This window comes from Myxine glutinosa, chromosome 2 (genome assembly GCF_964187855.1).
Source record: "Myxine glutinosa chromosome 2, kmMyxGlut1.1, whole genome shotgun sequence".
Lineage (NCBI taxonomy): Eukaryota > Metazoa > Chordata > Myxini > Myxiniformes > Myxinidae > Myxine > Myxine glutinosa.
Window position 1 is genome coordinate 260,061,820 of NC_136262.1, and position 21,618 is coordinate 260,083,437.

Here is a 21,618-nt window from a genome sequence, read left to right on the forward strand (position 1 = left end):
GTTGTTATTGTTGTTGTTTGGGGAAGAAGATGGGAGGAGGTATGGGAAGGTCCTAAACTCACTACTGGTGCCATATAATCACATTCTGGTGCAACGAAGAGTCATAATTAATGGAAACGAGGCCTTAACTGACATAGATTAAGAATAACTAGGAAGATGTCCGAAAGTTGTCTACGTGTGGTGCGGTGGACCTGGGCACGACATTTAATGGGGGAATAAGGGGAAGGTCGGCTCTACTGATTGTTATTTACATGCAATGGGACTAGGGAATGGGGGACTGGGGAAAGTTGGGGAGTATTGGAGAAAATAGGGGAATATTTACAAGCGGATATGGAGGCCAAATTCCATATTCGCAACAATATAAACATTGTAGGGGAATCCCTTCTTCCACAGCTTCTCTCTTGCTCATCTCCTTGGAATTTTATGTCATGATTGCTCATGCACTTGGCTTAAGGTGCATTGATTTTAGAGTGAAATTGATGAAAGACGAGGTCTTGTCGTGTTCCCATTTGACCACTTGGCCCCGGATGTAGGGGATCTCGGTACAAATCCCATAGACTACTTGTGTTTGTGCTTTCTTTACCAATGTCTGTAATTCATTTAAAAGTACACCGATGTCTACTCATGTCTGAGTCCTGAATGTGAGACTTGAATAAGCTCCTGATTGGTTAACTGCATCACTATACGTATATACGATGTCAGGAAATGTTGACAGGAATACAAAAACAAGATATCGAGTCTGGATGCAGCAACCTTATTGCATGCTTTCACGGTTGTGTTGTGCAGCCTGCCATTGCTGGGCCCTGGGAGAAGATCGAGCTTCCTCGGCCAAAGATTCAAGCCCAGCCTTGTCCCCCATGCAAGAATCCTGTTCCTATGTGGGTATCATGCACTGCTGTTATTGGAGCTCACACAGAATAGCAGGGCAGAGCATGCTGGCCTCATTTTAGTTACCCTTCTCTGCCCTTCATTTGTCATGCCCAGCTCTAATTGTGCACTGGTGCAATAAATTGGTGTTGTGCAAGCACGTACATAAAAACACACGTGAAGCATGGGAAAACAATGCGTGTGGGGCAGAATAAAAGGAAGAAATGGCAGGTACAGTATGTCCCTTTTTAATGGCGGCCACCTCGTGTCGCTCGCCCAACATATGCAGGGATCATGCAGGCCGAGCGGCAGCGAGAGTGTGTGTGTGTTGTGTGTGTGTGTGTGTTGTGGACATGCGCCAAACTCAGGGGCTCCGTCCTTTCAGCACCCGAGAGCCATCCCAACAGTTTTGACCCATTGCAGCTCACGCGGTCTCGACCGGCCGCACCACACACCTCGCTCAACGCCCACTCTATTATTGGCGCTGCATAACGTCATTGCCGGGAACCGAAGGGGGATCGGCAATGACGTACGCTGAAAGGGAGTACTCAGTTTTCACTCCGGTTGTTTGTTGTACACCGCACCTTTCCTATGCCATCCCCAGGTGCTGCATAACGTCATTGCCGGGCACCGAAGGGGGCTCGGCAATGACACACGCTGAAAGGGAATACTCAGTTTTCCAAATTTGGGACTTCTGGGAATGTTAGGGAATTCTTTCCCGGACGAAATTTAGGGAATTTAATCCACAGTACGAGATTTAGGGAATTTAATCAGCAAAGCCGAGCCCCAAATTTCTCCCCAGTACAAACCCCCAATTTCAATCTGGCTCAAACCCGAACGGATGTTATTAGGGAATATTTATCCTGGACGAAGACCCAATTTCGAGCCCACGAGTCAATTGGACGAGCCCCCAATTTCTGTTGCGTGTTCCTCCCCGACCTCCTGTACTCGGTAAACCTCCGAACCCCGAAAGGAGCCACGGCAGAAAAATATGTTATTCTGTGTTAGAAATCAATAGTGAAACCACACCAATGATTTTAAACGAACAAATGTTGTATTAAAAATCACACACAAGAATTAACGGTACAACCAATAGCAATCCAGAGTGCACTCTATATATCTTAGGATGGTACCATCAACTAAAGTCAGATAACTCACTGTGCTCCACGTGAGTGAAAAAGGACACTCCTCAATGTCTCTGTAACCTTCTCCAAGGCGAAGTTGATTCGCTCCAGCGATCGCTAGACCGATGTCCCGTCGAAACACGAATCCCGCTGTCCAGCCGAGACCCGAATCTCGTACAGATGGCAATGGCAGTCACGCAGCCGAAACTGTATAAAGGCGCCCTCCAAAGGAGCACGTTCACAGCTCAATCAGCAAACCGCAACGTAATTGGAGACGACGCGGTCGCACACACACATCCCCGACAGACGATAGGATGTTGAGAAGAGCTGACGCGCAGCAAAACCTTTGTCGGTGAACGAAGCGCGAGGTTCCAAAATGGCCGACAGCTCTTACTTGCGTCGAAGGGACCAGGCGAGGATTCGTCGGAATCTCAGCGCCCAAACCTGACTACGCAGATTTCTCAATCACAGTGATAACCCCTATCGCAGGATGACCTTTCAAGGAACTCAAAATTCCCTCGCGACCTTCGTTGGACAACGCTCGCCCCGGAGCCTGATGTCACGCGTCTTGTCCGACTTTGCTCCCCCAGCCTCCTCTTCTTCTTTCGCCTCGTCTTCCGGTTCGGTTTCCTGTATCCTTTAAAGTTAACCTTTTTAACTTTTGATAACTATTCATGAACAATAAACCTTTTGAAGATAATAAGAGTACATAATATCAGAAATATGTCAAGTGGGTGAAAACCACAACAACGGAAGTGACGAATCCGTAACAGTACACTGCACCTTTCCTATGCCATCTCCAGGCATTGCAAATCGTCATTGCCGGGCACCGAAGGGGGCTCGGCAGCGACGCACGCTGAAAGGGAGTACTCAGTTTTCACTCTGGTTGTTTTCTTGTTGTACACCGCACCTTTCCTATGCCATCTCCAGGCATTGCAAATCGTCACTGCTGGGCACCGAAGGGGGCTCGGCAGTGACGCATGCTGAAAGAGAGTACTCAGTTTTCACTCTGGTTGTTTTCTTGTTTTCTTGTTTTCTTTCTTGTTTGTTTGTTTTTCCAGGCGATATCTCAGCCATCCTTTGAGCTAGGAAGCTGAAATTTCGGCACAGTAGTGAGCAAGTCCTTTGTCAAAAACGTTATTTTTTGTTTTTTGAATAATCAATTAATTGAGGAGTTATTTAATTATTAGCGATTAATTAAGTACTTATTTAATTAATTAAATTTCATTTCTCTTCTGACCATTAACTCAGGCACCTTTTGAGTTAAGAAGCTGATATTTGGACATGCCAATGACCAGGTGATTTGGCTGCAAAGGCTATTTTTTATTTATTAAGTAATCAATTAATCGATTAATTATTTAATTATTCGATTAATGACAATTTTTTTATTTTTTTTAAAGTTACAGATTCTGATGAAATGGTGGTGGTTTATGTGTTCTCTGACCAAAATGATTAATAATTTAATTTTTTTATGATTATTATTTATTTATTTTCATTATTAATCATTTATTTATTTTCTTTCTCATTTGGCCAATATCTCAGGCACCTTTTGAGCTCAGAAGCTAATATTTGGACATGAGTGACCAAGTGATGTGGCTGTCAAGGATATTTTTGATTTATTAATTAATCAATTAATCGATTAATTATTTAATTATTCGATTAATTACTAAAAAAAAAAATAATAATTCTGTTACAGATTCTGATGAAATTGTGGTGGTTTATGTGTTCTGTGACCGAATTGATTAATAATTTAATTTTTTCATGATTATTTATTTATTTTCATTATTAATCATTCATTTATTTTCTTTCTCATTTGGCCAATATCTCAGGCACCTTTTGAGCTGGGAAGCTAATATTTGGACATGACAGTACCAAGTGATGTGGCTATCAAGGATATTTTTGATTTATTGATTAATCATTTAATCGCTTAATTATTTATTGATTAATTATTTATTGATGAATCAATTAATTATTTCATTTTTTATTAATGACTTATTTAATTAAATTTCTAAAAGATACGTCTTCGGATGAAGCACTAGTGCACTATTTAGTGCCTCATCCTCATGCCTCATGTAACTTCGGATTAAGCACTATTTAGTTATGCTCTTAGCCAATTGATTAAGAAAATATTTTGTGATAATCTTTTATTGATTTTAATTATACAATGAATTGATCAATTAGCGTACACCTCTCCCTCCCAATGCAGCCTCTATGAGCTGCACTGCGGTATTGCCGGGCGCCAGAGGCGCCCCGGCAATGCCGCGTTGCAGGATATTTAATTATTTGGCAAGGGGGCGGTGTACTTTGAATGTATGTGTACGTGTTGTACACCGCTCCTTTCCTATGCCATCTCCAGGCATTGCAAATCGTCATTGCTGGGCACCGAAGGGGGCTCGGCAGTGACGCACGCTGAAAGAGAGTACTCAGTTTTCACTCTGGTTGTTTGTTTTCTTGCTTTCTTTCTTTCTTGTTTGTTTGTTTGTTTGTCCGGGCGATATCTCAGCCATCCTTTGAGGTAGGAAGCTGAAATTTCGGCACAATAGTGAGCAGTCCTTTGTCAAAAAAGGTTATTTTTTGTTTTTTGATTAAGCAATTAATTGAGGAGGTATTTAATTATTAGCGATTAATTAAGTACTTATTTAATTAATCAAATTTCCTTGCTCTTCTGATAATTAACTCAGGCACCTTTTGAGTTTGAAGCTGATATTTAGACATGCCAATGACCAGGTGATTTGGCTGCAAAGGCTATTTTTGATTTATTAATTAATCAATTAATTGATTAATTATTTAATTATTCGATTAATGACTACTTTTTTTTTTTTTTTTAAGTTACAGATTCTGTTGAAATGGTGGTGGTTTATGTGTTCTCTGACCGAATTGATTAATAATTTGATTTTTTTATGATTATTATTTATTTATTTTCATTATTAATCATTTATTTATTTTCTTTCTCATTTGGCCAATACCTCAGGCACCTTTTGAGCTCGGAAGCTAATATTTGGACATGAGTGACCAAGTGATGTGGCTATCAAGGATATTTTTGATTTTTGATTAATCAATTGATCGATTACTTATTTAATTATTCGATTAATTACTAAAAATAAAAAAATTTCAGTTACAGATTCTGATGAAATGGTGGTGGTGGTGGTTTGTGTTCTGTGACCGAATTGATTGGTAATTTAATTTTTTCATGATTATTATTTATTTATTTTCATTATTCATCATTCATTTATTTTCTTTCTCATTTGGCCAATATCTCAGGCACCTTTTGAGCTGGGAAGCTAATATTTGGACATGACTGTGACCAAGTGATGTGGCTATCAAGGATATTTTTGATTTATTGATTAATCATTTAGTCGATTAATTATTTGTTGATTAATCGATTAATTATTTATTGATGAATCAATTAATTTTTTATTCATGACTGATTTCATTAAATTTCTAAAAGATACATCTTCGGATGAAGCACGAGTGGTTTAGTTATGCTATTAGCCAATTGATTATGAAAATATTTTGTGATAATCTTTTATTGATTTTAATTATACAATTAATCAATCAATTAGTGTACACCTCTCCCTCCCAATGCAGCCTCTTTGAGCTGCACGGCAGTATTGCCGGGTGCCGGAGGCGCCCCGGCAATGCCGCGCTGTGGGATATTTAATTATTTGGCACAGGGGCGGTGTACTTTGAATGTATCTGTACTTGTTTTTATTATTTTCGGCAGCGATTGTGGCAGTGGTTATGTGGCCTATACAACCCCCAAATAAAGGGATGACCAATTTATATAACAAATAAAGGTTTTTGTACCTAATTTCGGTTTTAGCCCTACTTTTCAAGGCTTTGTGTGAATCTTACAGAAGGGCTGCCCATCATCGTTTTGGTGGGCTTTTCTGCCGGTGTTAATATAATCACTTGTTTTAACTCTACATCCATCTGTAAAGCATCAGAGTGCCCACAACTGGTTGTGAACGTTGTCATGAATAAGAATTTCCCTCACACAAGTTGCTCTACACTTCCACAGCATATGGTGCTACCAAAGCAGCCTTCAACCAAGGCAAGAAATTCTAATTTGGCCTGCGTACCACCACAAAATGGCTTTGATGCTCTTTTTGGCTCTTTTTGAAAGCAAATGTGAGATGTTTAATGCCCACAAATGAATGCCGGCGGATGGAGCAGCCGTCTTGATGCTGCCATTTAAAGGACGAGGCACATATCACTGCAGCACTTTGCCTGCGAAGCACCAGGGTGACAGTTTATGGTTGGCCCAGGAATTAAACCCCAGATCAGACGACTCCAGAGCGAGTAAGCTACCCTTCAGCTAATCTGTCGGCCCATTACGAACAGTATACTGTGACGACAGAGTGCTTCCCTGTCATGTGACACCTGTTCTTTGGGATATTTGTGTTGCACAAACATAATTTCCTTCATGTGCTCAGTATCCGAGAACACAGCTTCATTAGCAGCATAAATATTTAATCGTGGGTCAATGCAAGCACTTTCAATGAAATGGTAGCAGTGCTGACTCCTCAGATTTCCGAATTTGATGTTCGGCAGTGAGATATCACTAATTCATAAATGCTGCTGCTTTGATTCGTGGCATCATGTGACGTATCAGACATATGGAACATCTTGAAATTTCCAATAGGCTATTGCACACAATGAAGCGTTCTATGAAGCGTGTGATTAATTCACATTTTAAATATTTTGTTACGTATTACCAAAAACATGCATCTTTTGTGTGCGTTCACACTGCGGTTGGCTGTATTTTCCCTTCTTTCTTCATTCTTCGTTCTGCGTTTCATACTTTTATACAATACAGGTAATGAGCATTCCTGTTGAACTGGACTAGTTTATTGGTAAGTTGAACAATCATTCATTGCGTATCCTTTTTCTGTTCCAGTTCGTGTCTGGGAAAGCACGAGGTAAGCTTCACCGATGTTCTCATTGATATTGATCTTGTATCCATAGTCTATTGTAAAGTCTTGTTTTCTCACTGACAGATACTTTGGACCATCTGTCATTTCGCTCTTTTGTGAGCTAAGTCACTGTGTACAAAGTATTGACGCTTATCGTGTGTGTGTGTGTGTGCGTGTGTGTGTGTCTGTGTGTTTGTGTTTGATTGATTTCATCACAAACCTGTCTGGGCTTCTTAATATTCCAACAGGTGAGTATGCTGCCCTGCCATGAAAGCCGTCCTTATTCCTGTGGCCGGCCATGTGGCCAATTCCTTCCTTGTGGCAACCACAGCTGCGAAGAACCATGCCATGCCTTTGCTAATAGCGAGGTACCACCTGATGGCCAGGTAGGTAGCACCAGATGGTCCTTAAGTTGTTCTCCATAAAAAGTGACTCTGCGGTTTATGTGTACACTCATGCTGACCAGCGTACCGCCATCAGTCTGTTGCTGAAATGAAACCAAAAAAAATATGATTTTAGCTTTTACTTGCAAACATAATTTGATGAAATGTGAAGTAGGCCCATGTTTTTATTGTTTTTATTTGTTCTAAACATTATCCATTCAAAAAGATTATTGGAATCTTGTTGTTTAAATAAAACAGTGGTTTCTGTATGTTTTGCATCACCGGCCACTTGGACGTGCGTCAAGATTATCCACCAGTTGGATAAATGGAGCAAACAAACAAACAACACAACCTGGCTCTGTGCTTAACTTTGACATTTCGTGTGTGTGTGTGTGCATGTGTGTGTGCGTGTGCGTGTGTTTGTGTGTGTGTGTGTGTGTGTGTGTGTGTGTGTGTGTGTGTGTGTGTGTGTGTGTGTGTGTTGTGTGTTGGTTGGTTGGTTGGTTGGTTGGTTGTATCCATATGTTGTTCCATTCACGTTATTGACCTTTTTTTTTTTCTTTTCTTTTTGTATACAAGATCGAGGCTCATGTAAGAGCTAGCACATTAAACCCACATCAGCACATAAAAAACATAAACGGACACATAAAACAATAAAGGGAGGTTGAGACAAGATAGGGAGAGAGGGAAGCACACAAGCACAACAGTGGAGAACAAGGATGTCAGGAGATCTGTGGAACGGAGGGGGGTGGCGGAGAAGGGTTGCACGGTATATAACAAATTGACACGACTAGGAATTTCAGGATTGAAGTCGGAGATTGAAAGAGGTGGATTTGGGGTTTATTACCGGGGTAGAAATGATCAAGGTTTTGGATGGGGGAAGATAAGACCTGGAGGGAGGAGTGGGATTTAAGAGAGTGAGGGAGTTTCTTCCAGAGGCGGGGAAAAAAGAGGAATGAAAGAGTGAAGGTGAGCAGAGAGTCTTGATTTGGCAGTTTCACCAAAGAGGATTGCTGGCAGATCTTGTGCGACTTGAAGGAGTATTTGGGGGACACAGCACAGACAGACCTGGGGGAGCTAGGCCAGAGAGGAGTCTGTAGTAGACAGAAAGCCACCAACCTGCCTGCGGTGAGAGAGAAAGGCCCTCAGAATCGGCTTCCTCACGGGAGATTCCAATGATTCTGTAAGCTTTGGTTTCTACACCGTGGAGCTGAGCTAGGTGTGAGGCAGGAGCACCAGCCCAGAGGGGAGAGCAGTATTCCACCAATCTACGGATGAAAGCTTTGTATGTGATGAGCTCAGAGATGCCAAGGAAGGACTTCGCACGACGGAGGATGCCCAGTCAGCGACTGGCTTTGGAGGCCAGCTTGGAAATGTTGTTTTCCCAGGAAAGATCATGGCAGACAGTGAGACCCAAAAGCTTGAGTGACAGAACTTCTTCGAGAGGATTGTTGAGAAAGAAGATTGGAGGGTTGTCCAGATGGTCTTTTCGGAGAGACATAGTGAGAGTGTGAGATTTGTCAGGATGTGAGTAGCTCTAATACAGGATCCTGGATCCTATACTCGATCCTGATAATTGTAGCTGTATACAGGATCCTCCATAAGCCTGGGTCACTACAGAAAACCAGATGCCATCAGTGTGTTCTATATTTCCCAGCAGCCCATCTCCATTTGTCCACCATGTGAGACGGGATGCCTTCGACCCCGGCTGGAGGGATGCCCACACCCTTGCACTTTTCCTTGCCATCCAGGGCCCTGTCCAACCTGTTGCCAGCTAATCAAAGTTGCCTGTCATTGCAAGCTCACCTTGCTTCACCTAAGTTGCAGGTATGCTTGATCATCGTGTCTTATTATTTTTTTTAAAATTCTAACATTTCACCGCAGAAATAATCATTTTTCATTAATGCTCAAGTCATGTCAAGCCTCAAATAATAGAAGAAATAACCCATGTTTCAGGCTTCTTTAGAATGTTTATTCCGCATGTTGTTGTTAAAGTTATTTTGGCTGGCTTTGTAAAATGTCTGCATAAGCCATGGACTGCCGTGACTTCAAATATGACATCCTTGTACACACATGATGTGCATTACAGCAAGTTGACATCTGCAAGGGAGGAAGAAAGAACATCCTTGTTGAGTTGTGGTAACCGCTGTCCTCTTGAGGTAACCATGACCTGAACTGTTCGTTAATGTTTTTCAACAACTTTAAGGATATTTTTTTTGTTCGTCAAGCAGGGTGATTATGATGACTATTAATATTATAATTATTAGTAATATTATTCATCATGAATTCAACATGAGTGTTGGTTCTGCTGATATTGTTTATTGCCTATAAATACCATTCCGGATGAATTGCCACTCCGACGCAAGATACTCCACTGAGGGTGCAGGAATTTTGTAATTTGTTCAGGATGCCATTGATAAGCTCATCTCGTTGTGAAATCTATTGTGTGATCTTTAACGTCCAATAACTAATGCTCGGCGATGGAGCACGCATTCCAATGTCCATCCGATGGATGACGCACACATTGAATGATGCATCTCCCTGGGTGTGAAACACGGGGATGAGAGTTCACAGCTTTGTCCAGATTCGAACCCACCCGAGACAGCTCAGAGACAAGCTATGATGAGTCACATCACTCAAATGTTGCTTAATCAAGGAAAAAGAAAATTTTTACTTTCTTTGCAATTTGGGGTGTACCTTGCAACCAGTGCGTTTGGTCTAAATAGCAGTTCCCCATAAATACATGCATGCCACCCGAAAACACATTATTTCCATGTTTTAAAGCCTTCAAAATTTCATTTTTTATATTTGGACAAATGACTGGTATGACAATAATAGTTGTGACACAGCTTTTCTATACATTATTCTTGCATTTGATTTGTGAAAAACAAGTCATTAAAGTCGATAATATGGAAGATGTGATTGTAATTAGCACAGTTTAGCTCAGCATTGACAGAGCTTAAGCTGTGAGCTCGTGTGTGCACTGTTGTTGTTGTTTTTCTTCTGTGAGGCGCTTGGCTATGGATAGCATCATGTGTCGGGGTACACGTCTCTGCTCACTGATACAATGCCCCCTGTAGGATTTGGATATTAGCCAGGGTACTTATCAATAGCTTGTCCGCTTTTTGTGAAGGAAACCATGGGATCTTTAATGTTCAATTTCGAGCCGCGTTTAGCGAGGATGCCAGTTTGAGTTGCGTTAGGCAGAAGTGAGCAAATTTTCCTCCTACAAAATATTCCTCTTTTACAGATCTGTAATTTTGGTTTTTCAAATGGCAACCTTTAATAAAACAACTGAAGTAGACGAGCTGAAATATCATTGGTTTATTTGGGCTTTGTTGAGGTATTTTGTACTTTATGACACCTGACTTTTCTGTGCAAAATTTTATTTGGTTCACGAGTTATCAAGTGACCACTATATTCGTCGTGTGTGTGTGTGTGTGTGTGTACGTGTGTGCGCGTGTGCGTCTCCCCGCAGCATAACTACCCGATTATATCATCCGATCTTAATGAAACTTGGGTGGGAGGTTGATGTCATGATCTAGTTGTGTCCTGCCGAGAGTGGCCATTGTGTTGCGCCCATTGTGGCCGGAGCCACGCCCGAAAAAGATGTCTTTTTAGGGGGTACTCGAGTTCAAGCTACATCTTCTCCGAGGGGTTTGGTGGTATCTGACAGGGGTTTCGGTATTCGGTTCGGCCAATGTCACGTGTCTTGCCCCACAGAGCTCGATTTTTCATTTTCACCCCAAGGTCAAGGTCACAAGGTCACGAAATTTAGAAAAGTCGATTTTTGATGGTTTTATTACATTGTTCGCTTCCTGATAGGGTGAAATGTTGTGCATGATCTTATATTATCACATACATCATGCAATACAAGTTTTCCAACAAATTTCAGAATCTTCGACTTTTGACCTTTAAAGGTCACAAAGGTCAAAGTTTCAAAGTTGTCGGAATCGAACCGAATTTTCGGTATTGTGTAGCTAACTAACCTCATAACTGATTATACATTATTTCCTATCTCATTTCAAGGTCAGTAACCTTCGTTTTGACATTTCCGGGCCTGGCCTGTCCGGGCCTGTTTCGGTTATAGTCCGTCCTTTGTCATTGAATACCGCTCGCTCGTGAACCATTGTCGTCTCCTGACTTGTCTAAGTTGTATTCGTTTTTTCCTCTCTGTTGTAAATTTATTATTATTCGTATTCTTCCATTTTTGCCTTCGTGCACATTTTGCAGCTTCCATGTGGACATCGATGTAAGGCTACTTGCCATGCAGGGTCATGCCCAGACCCTGAGACGTGCCTCCATCGTGTCAAAATCCGCTGCCCCTGTCGTCGTCTCAAGAAGGTTTGAATAGACCCTCGGAGTTCATGAAGCTTTGATTTTTATGTGCACCTTGTATCATGCTGCTTATGTTGTTTATTTTTCAAATCCTGTATTAATGTAAACACTACCATAAGTATTGGAATAGTGAAGTCAAATTTGTTAATATTGTTGTTGTATAGTACTTAAGAAATTTGGATTTGAGATCGGCGCCTGGCAATACCGCCGTGCAGCTCATAGAGACTGCATTTGGAGGGAGAGGTGCACAATATTTGATTGATTAATTGCATAATTAAAATCAATAAAAGATTGTCAAAAAATATTTTCTTAATCAATTGGCTAATAGCATAACTAAACCACGAGTGCTTCATCCGAAGCTGCAACTTTTAGAAATTTAATTAAAGAAGTCATTAATAAAAAATTAAATAATAAAAAGTCACTTTTAGAAATTTAATTAAACAAGTCATTAATAAAAAATTAATTTATTATTCAATAAATAATTAATCGATTAATTGATTAATCAATAAATCAAAAATAGCCTTTGCAGCCAAATCACCTGGTCATTGGCATGTCCAAATATCAGCTTCCTAACTCAAAAGGTGCCTAAGATAATGAGATAATCTGGCCTGAGATAATGGCCAGAAGAGAAAGGAAATGTATAAACAAACAAACAACAACATGCATTTTAAAGGCCATTTTCCCTACTAGAGCGGGGGTTAGCCTTGCGGTCCCCATGACAATCTTCTCCATTTTGCCCTATTTTCTGCATCTCTCCTTGTTAACCCCCTTGCCAGCATTTCTTCTTCCACCATCTTTAGCCAAGTCTTTCTCGGTCTTCCCCGTCCTCTACTTCCTTCTGCATTCATTTCCATCACTCTTCTCAACCAGTCACTTTCATCCTTCCTCAACACATGACCAAACCATCTCAACCTGTTCCTCTTCACAGGCTCTATTCCCATCATCTTTCGCAATTCATTATTTGTCTTCCTCTCTCTCAACAATACTCCGCACATCCGTCGAACCATTCGCATTTCCACCCTTTCCAACCCTTCGTTGCTGCTCTACGAAAGAGAAATAAGGAAATGTATAAGTACTTAATTAATCGCTCATGATTAAATAACATCAATTAATTGATTAATGAAAAAACAAAAAATACCGTTTTTGACAAAGTAAATTGTGCACAATTGTGCACAATTGTGCAATTGTGCCGAAATTGCAGCTTCCCTCGCTCAAAGGATGGCTGAGATATCGCCCAGACAACAAGAAAGAAAACAAGAAAGAAAACAAGTACAGATACATTCAAAGTACACCGCCCCCATGCCAAATAATGAAATATCCTACAGCGCGGCATTGCCGGGGCGCCTTGGGCGCCCGGCAATACCGCAGTGCACCTCATAGAGGCTGCATTGGGAGGGAGAGGTGTTCGCTAATTGATTGATTAATTGTATAATTAAAATCAATAAAATATTATCACAAAATATTTTCTTAATCAATTGGCTAATAGCATAACTAAACCAGTAGTGCTTCATCCGAAGACCTATCTTTTAGAAATGTAATTAAATAAGTCATTAATAAAAAATTAAATAATTAATTGATTAATCAATAAATAATTAATCAATTAATCAATAAATAATTAAGCGATTAAATGATTAATCAATAAATCTAAAATATCCTTGAGAGCCACATCACTTGGTCACTGTCATGTCCAAATATTAGCTTCCCAGCTCAAAAGGTGCCTGAGATATTGGCCAAATGAGAAAGAAAATAAATGAATGATTAATAATGAAAATAAATAAATAATAATCATTAAAAAATAAATTATTAATCAATTCGGTCACAGAACACATAAACCACCACCATTTCATCAGAATCTGTAACTGAATTATTTTATTTTTTTTAGTAATTAATCGAATAGTTAAATAATTAATCGATTAATTGATTAATTGATTAATCAATAAATCAAAAATATCCTTGATTCTGTGGAGGAATAATTTCTACTCCTGTTCTACTATTAAAACTTCCAGAAACTCGTTTTAGCAAAATCAATGTTTTATTCACTTTTGAGAGTTTTGCTGTATTCTACTAAATGTACTAATTAGATATTAATGACGTTGTCTGCCGGTCGTGGCTGTAGCTCCTTCTGTAGGTCTTTTGTTGAACCTCGTTCAGTTGTTGACCAGTCTCCAGTTGGTTGATCAGGTCAACTGGTCTTCAGTTGTTCACTCCTCTTCAGTCACTCTCCCAGTCCACTGCTTCTCCGTCACTCTCCCAGTTCTCTCTCTTATAAAGGCCCAGACTCCTTCATCCAAAAGCCTTATTTGGCTCTTTTGGCCAGCTTTCTATGTTGGGAGACTGAGAGCACTACCTTATTTCTGTTCAAGAGGTCAAATGCTCTGACCTGCTGAGGGAGAATTTGCAGCCTGTGTTCCATCTATGGAACACAGGCTAACTATTGATAGACACAGATGGCAGTCCAAGAGCGGTACACATTCTGTCTTGAATTATATTGCTCTTGTCCTATGCTCTTGGCTCATTTGTAAAGTAAAACATATTCCACTTTACACAAGATCACATCGAGATATATTCTAGCAATATTGTCAATAAGAATATTTATTCCCTGACAATAGCCACATCACTTGGTCACTCATGTCCAAATATTAGCTTCTGAGCTCAAAAGGTGCCTGAGATATTGGCCAAATGAGAAAGAAAATAAATAAATGATTAATAATGAAAATAAATAAATAATAATCATTAAAAAATTAAATTATTAATCAATTCGGTCAGAGAACACATAAACCACCACCATTTCATCAGAATCTGTAACTTCAAAAAAAAAAAAATTGTCATTAATCGAATAATTAAATAATTAATTGATTAATTAATAAATCAAAAATAGCCTTTGCAGCCAAATAACCTGGTCATTGGCATGTCCAAATATCAGCTTCCTAACTCAAAAGGTGCCTGAGTTAATGGTCAGAAGAGTAATGAAATTTTATTAATTAAATAAGTACTTAATTAAACGCTAATAATTAAATAACTCCTCAATTAATTGATTATTCAAAAAACAAAAAATAACGTTTTTGAAAAAGGACTTGCTCACTGCTGTGCCGAAATTTCAGCTTCCTAGCTCAAAGGATGGCTGAGATATCGCCCAGACAACCAAGAAAGAAAACAAGAAAACAACCAAGAAAACAAGCAACCAGAGTGAAAACTGAGTACTCTCTTTCAGCGTGCGTCACTGCCGAGCCCCCTTCGGTGCCCGGCAATGACGATTTGCAATGCCTGGAGATGGCATAGGAAATTAGCGGTGCACAACAAGTACGCATACATTCAAAGTACACTGCCCCCATGCCAAATAATTAAATGTCCTACAGGCGGCATTGCCGGGGCGCCTTCGGCGCCCGGCAATACCGCAGTGCAGCTCATCGAGGCTGCATTGGGAGGGAGAAGTGTATGCTAATTGATTGATTAATTGTATAATTAAAATCAATAAAAGATTATCACAAAATATTTTCTTAATCAATTGGCTAATAGCATAACTAAACCACCAGTGCTTCATCCAAAGATGTATCTTTTAGAAATGTAATTAAATAACTAATTAATAAAAAATTAAATAATTAATTGATTAATCAATAAATAATTAATCGATTAATCAATAAATAATTAATCGATTAAATGATTAATCAATAAATCATAAATATCCTTGATAGCCACATCACTTGGTCACTGTCATGTCCAAATATTAGCTTCCCAGCTCAAAAGGTGCCTGAGATATTGGCCAAATGAGAAAGAAAATAAATAAATGATTAATAATGAAAATAAATAAATAATAATCATGAAAAAATTAAATTATTAATCAATTCGGTCACAGAACACATAAACCACCACCATTTCATCAGAATCTGTAACTGAATTTTTTTATTTTTTTTTAGTAATTTTTTTTTTTTTTTTTTTTTTTTTTTTTGTATACAAGATCGAGGCTCGTGAAAGAGCGAACATTAATCACACAGAAAGACAAACCGACACATAAAACATATAACATAGGGAGCGGTAGACAAGATGGGGAGAGAGGGGGAAGGACACAAACACAACATTTGAGAGCAGGGACCGAGGGACATGGAGACATCGAGAGATCTGAGAGAGGGCGAGGGCTTTGGGGGGGGGGGGGGCGTGGGAAGGGGGCAGTGGGAGAGGTATAAAACATATGGACACTGCCAGGACTTCCAGGAAAGAAGTTGGAATTTCAAACAAGGTGGATCTGGGGTGAATTAGCGGGGGTAGAAAAGATCAAGGTTTTGGATGGGGGAAGATAAGAGATGGTGGTGAACAGCTGTTTTAAAGACCTGGAGGGAGGAGTGGGATTGAAGGGAGTGAGGGAGTTTGTTCCAGAGGCGGGAGAAAAGAGGAATGAAAGAGTTAAGGTGAGCGGAGAGCCGAGATTTCGGCAGTTTAACCATCAGAGGGTTGCTGGCAGATCTTGTGCGACCTGTAGGAATATTTGGGGGACAGAGCACAGAGAGAGCTGGGGGTGCAAGGCCGGAGAGGAGTCGGTAGAAGACAGAAAGACCACCTACCTGCCTGCGGTGAGTGAGTGAAAGGCCCTCAGAGATAGCTTCATCGCGGGAGATTCCAATAATTCTGAAAGCTTTGGTTTCAACAGCGTGAAGCCGAGCTAGGTGTGAGGCAGGAGCACCGGCCCATAGGGGAGAACAGTATTCCATTGAGCTGCGGATGAAAGCCTTGTATGTGGTGAGGAGCTCAGGTGTGCCGAGGAAGGACTTCGCACGACGGAGGATGCCCAGTCGGCGACTGGCTTTGGAGGCCAGCTTGGAAATGTGGTTTTCCCAAGAAAGATCATGGCAGATAGTGAGACCCAAAATCTTGAGCGACAGAACTTCTTGGAGAGGATTGTTGAGAAAGTAGATGGGAGGGTTGTCCAGTCGATCTTTTCGGAGAGACATAGTAAGAGTGTGAGATTTGTCAGGATTGAAAGACATGTTCCACTTGTTTGACCAGTCTGTGATTTTGTCCAGGTCTTCAGAGAGTGAGGAGGCAGCAGACTGCCGATCTGAGGGAAGAGGAATGGAGCGGCAGAGAGTGGAGTCATCAGCAAAGAGATAGAGAGGATTTTCGAGAGAGTCAGAGAGATCATTGATGAAGACCAGAAAAAGCACGGGGCCCAGAACACTGCCTTGGGGAACTCCAGCCTGAACAGGAAGAGGAGATGAGAGAAACCCATTCAGGGCCACACGTTGACGACGACTAGAGAGGAAGTCCGCCAGCCATGCGTGGAGATTTCCATGGATACCAAAGGAGGAGAGTTTGGTGAGCAGAGCGGGGTGCCAGACCGTGTCGAAGGCACGTGATATGTCGAGGGAGACAGCTCTAATTTCCTGTTTGGCATTGAGGACCTCCATCCATTGTTGAGACAGCAGAAGCAGCATGTCCAGAGTAGAGTGACCTGGTCTGAAACCAAATTGATGATCAGAGATCAAGCCATTGGAGAAGAGGAAAGATTTCATATCAGAAGCAATGATGGATTCCATGACTTTGCTGATAATTGGGAGAAGGCTGATTGGTCTGTAGTTGCTAGGATCTGTTTTTGCACCTTTTTTGTGCAAAGCGGTGATGTTGGCTGATTTCCAAGCAGATGGCAGTTGACCTTGAGCAAAAGAGAGGGTGAAGAGAACAGAGAGAGGGTGAGATAGAGCAGCAGAGCAGGATTTTAGGACCCGTGGGCTGATGCCGTCGGGTCCAGTTGCAGAATCAGAGTCGAGGGTTGACAGAAACTTTTCCACCTTGTCAGGAGGAAAGGACACGGAGTCCAGGAGCAGCAGGGTACGACTGGGTATGGTGGGTACAGAGAGGGATGGGTTTGGGACACAAGATTTAGAGGCAAACACAGAGTTGAGGCATTCAGCTTTTTCACGTGCGGAGTCAGCTGTGTAGCCGTTTGAGGTAAGGGAGGGGATGGAGGGGGAACAGACACCAGAAACGGATTTGACCAGACGCCACCAGGATTTGGAAGAGGGAGACAGATAAGAGAGTTCGGTCTTGAGAACGGAGAGATATTGTTTCCTGGCTCTCCTGAGGGTGGACACACACTTGTTTCGGGCTTTGTGAAAGGAAATGAGATTTCCTTCCGTTGGATTTGCTTTCCAGGAGACGAAGGCAAGTTGTTTCTGGGCAACAGCCTCACCACAAGATTCCGTGTACCATGGACGGGAGGAAGGGTATGACAACTGAAGACGAGATGGGATAAATCTGTGCATGAGAGAGAGCAATTTACTTTGGAAGAATTCCCAGGATGAGTTGATGTCAGAGGTGGTAGAGATGGGAGACCAGTCCAGATGATTGATGGCTGCTTGAAGACCGTGCCAGTTGGCCTGAGTGAAATGCCAGACTCGTCGACGCTGAGCAGGCTCCCTGAGGATGGTCAGAGAGATGTCCACTTTAACAAGGACATGATCAGATGATCCGATCGGAGCAGAAGAAGAGCAGCAGACATTTTCAGGGAAGTTAGTCATAACCAAGTCCAGAAGAGAAGATGCTCCGTTGACTGAGATCCGGGTCGGGAAATTGACAGATTGTGTCAGTCCCAGCGAGTCGCAGAAGTCCTTTGCTGAGGAGCCATGGCTGGTGAGAGAGGTACCCACACCCAGCCAACTGGCATGATGACAGTTGAAATCACCACATATGAGGAAGAGAGAGTTGGGATGAGTAGATAGAAGTTGGTCCATATCATCAGACAGCGAGATGTAGATGGAGTCATCACTGTTTGGTGGACGTTACAACACACATATGAACAAGAGGTGGGAGCGAAGGGGAAGCCGTAGCCAGAGGTATTCCTGGGGGTGAGGTGGAGAGAGTGCAGTGCAGGGCGAGTGAGGAAGAGAGTTTTTGATAAAGATAGCAACCCCGCCTCCAGGACGAGGCTCAGGTCTATCATACCGGAGGAGGGAGTAGTCCGGGAGAGATACTATGGAATCAGAGACATCATAAAGGAGGAAAGTTTCTGTTAAGCAGATCACGTCTGGTTTGACAGAAGCAACCTGTATGGAGAGATCAGTTAAGTTTGAACGAAGGCCCCGGATGTTTGAGGTCCATACCGTTAATGAAGAGGAAGGGGGAGCATCAGATACAGAACAGGGGGGAGGAGGGGTAGGGTAAGATGTGGAAGAGGTGGAAGAGGTAGGGAGAGCTGTTGAAGGTGTGTCAGAGATTTCAGAATAGCTCGGAGAAAGGGAAGGATGGGGCGGACAAAAGGTTTGATGGTGATTGGGTGAGCCACAATGAGGTGTTATTTGAGGAGGGGGAAGAGCGAGGCAGAAGGTTGGGGGAGATGGAGGTGAGAGTTTGAAGGGGGAAGAAGCGGGGAGGACGCTTTGAGGAGGGGGAGTGAGCGGGGGGAAATTGAGAAGCAATGAGGGTGGGGAGATTTGAAGGGGAGGGGTGAGGGGGGAGTTTGGGAGGGAAGGGACAAGGGGAGGGATTTGAAAGGGATGGGATATGGGAGAGATTTGGAGGGGAGGGGTGAGGCAGGAGTCTAGGAGGGGAGGGGCGAGGGGGCGTCTTGGCGGGGAGGGGTGAGGGGGTAGTTTAGGAGGGAGGGGGCAAGGGGGGAGATTTGAAAGGGATGGGTGATGGGGAAGATTTGGAGGGGAGGGGTGATGGGGAAGATTTGGAGGGGAGGGGTTATGGGGAAGATTTGGAGGGGAGGGGTGAGATTGGATTTTTGAAAGTGTACGATTTATGGGAAACGAACATTTATTGCAAAATGAGTTTCTTGTGACCTTCGAGTTAAAAATACGTTTAAGGACGCTGGATGGAGGATGGAGTGCAGGAGAGTTTAGGGAATGTAGAAAAAAGGCACTATAGGAGATGGATATTTTTTTTGGGATGAATTGATTTGGTGAGCAAGTCGAAAGCAGCCTTTTAAAGAAGAAGAAGAAAAAGGTGTTATAAAATATGACGGAATACATAACTTGAGGGGAAAGTGTAAACATTGAAGGTTAATGAGTGAAAACTATCTGGGGAAATGGGGGAGAAACACGTGGTCGAAGAACGAAACAACGAATAAGAATGAATAAACGAATGAGAACAGAGAAGGAAATATATTTTTTTTTTTTTTTTTTTTTTTTTTTTTTGAGTTGAGATTTACACAAGGAAGCTATGGGTGAAAAGACTGGGAATACAGAGAACGAAAGTTATTGGATCACAAACGACGGACCACTGAGAGAAAAACAAAGCCTCAAGGTTGTACAGTGCACACTGTACAAGGCCTTGCTCGCGACACGGCAAACAGACGATCAATTTATGAAAGATAAACACCGAGAAACAACCAAAGTTGCACACAATAACTTCACACACCGAAAGATAAATACAGTTTCGACAAAATACAATTGTGAACAGACTTAACTTCGAAAAACGTGGAGACCGTGTGGAGCTTCGAAAATCCCTGCCGCCGTCTCCAAGATCTCGCGAGATCTCTCAATTAATCGAATAATTAAATAATTAATCGATTAATTGATTAATCAACAAGTACAGATACATTCAAAGTACACCGCCCCCTTGCCAAATAATTAAATATCCTACAGCCCGGCAATACCGCAGTGCAGCTCATAGAGGCTGCTTTGGGAGGGAGAGGTGTACGCTAATTCATTGATTAATTGTATAATTAAAATCAATAAAAGATTATCACAAATTATTTTCTTAATCAATTGGGTAATAGCATAACTAAACCACTCGTGCTTCATCCGAAGATGTATCTTTTAGAAATGTAATTAAATAAGTCATTAATAAAAAATTAAATAATTAATCGATTCACGAATAAATAATTAAGCTATTAAATGATTAATCAATAAATCAAAAATATCCTTGATAGCCACATCACTTGGTCCCTGTCATGTCCAAATATTAGCTTCCCAGCTCAAAAGGTGCCTGAGATGTTGGTGAAATGAGAAAGAAAATAAATATATGATTAATAATGAAAATAAATAAATAATAGTCATTAAAAAATTAAATTATTAATCAATTCGGTCACAGAACACATAAACCACCACCATTTCATCAGAATGTGACTGAATATGATTTTTTTTATTTTTTTGTAATTAATCGAATAATTAAATAATTAATCGATTAATTGATTAATTGATTAATCAATAAATCAAAAATATCCTTGATAGCCACATCACTTGGTCACTCATATCCATATCCAACAACAACTAAACCACTAGTGCTCTGCTTTTTCTGCCCCCATCCCCTTCACCTACTGCCACTCCTTGAACTTCTTCCTCTTCTCGTCAATCCTCTTACCAACTTCATCATCCCACCACCATGTTTCCGAGTGCCTCGGTGGTCCTTTTGTCCCTCCACATACTTCACCAACGGCTCCCAACAGACTATCTTTCATTGACATCCAACCACTTTCAAGCTCAACCACATCAACCTCTACCCTACTCAGCCTCTCTTTTAATGCCTCCCTATCTGTCACCTCTTTCAACCTCCACACCTTCATTCTCGGTTCGTACTTCACTTGATAACAATAAAACCACCGTTTAGAGGCCATTTTTCCCCGCAAAGCGGGGGTTGGCCTTTTCGGGGACCGTGGTAGTTGTTGTTTTTTGGTCCCCTTTTTGAAGCAATGTTTTACGGCCGGATGCCCTTCCTGACGCCAACCCTTTTTGCCGCCTTTAACGAGAAGCAGGGAATTACCAGTGAACTGGTACTCAATTTGCCGACCTCGGAAGGATGACAGGCTGAGTCAACCCCCCTGGCGTTAATTCAGCGATTGACCGGGATTCGAACCCAGGATCCTAGGATCCTAAGCCGGCACCCTAGCCGCTAGCCCAACACCAGGGATCAAATAACACTTGATAACAATAAACAACTGAAAATGGCTGCAGTAAAGACTTGGTAAAGCATCTCAAAAGAAGATACCAAGAGTTTGGTGATGTCATTGGGTCACAGGCTCGATGTGGTTATTGCATGCAAGGGATTTGTAACCAA

At 41.6% G+C, this 21,618-nt stretch overlaps 1 protein-coding gene across 1 annotated transcript in view; it reads left to right on the forward strand.

The window, feature by feature from the left end:
• The window catches only part of NFXL1 (nuclear transcription factor, X-box binding like 1), a 153,059-nt gene that overhangs the window by 95,061 nt on the left and 36,380 nt on the right, over nucleotides 1-21,618 (forward strand). Inside the window, exons 17-22 of the mRNA XM_078772717.1 lie at nucleotides 787-878; nucleotides 6,892-6,913; nucleotides 7,156-7,293; nucleotides 8,948-9,117; nucleotides 9,380-9,449; nucleotides 11,524-11,634. Of these exons, the coding sequence (XP_078628843.1) occupies nucleotides 787-878; nucleotides 6,892-6,913; nucleotides 7,156-7,293; nucleotides 8,948-9,117; nucleotides 9,380-9,449; nucleotides 11,524-11,634 (603 nt within the window). The remainder of the gene's footprint in view (nucleotides 1-786; nucleotides 879-6,891; nucleotides 6,914-7,155; nucleotides 7,294-8,947; nucleotides 9,118-9,379; nucleotides 9,450-11,523; nucleotides 11,635-21,618) is intronic.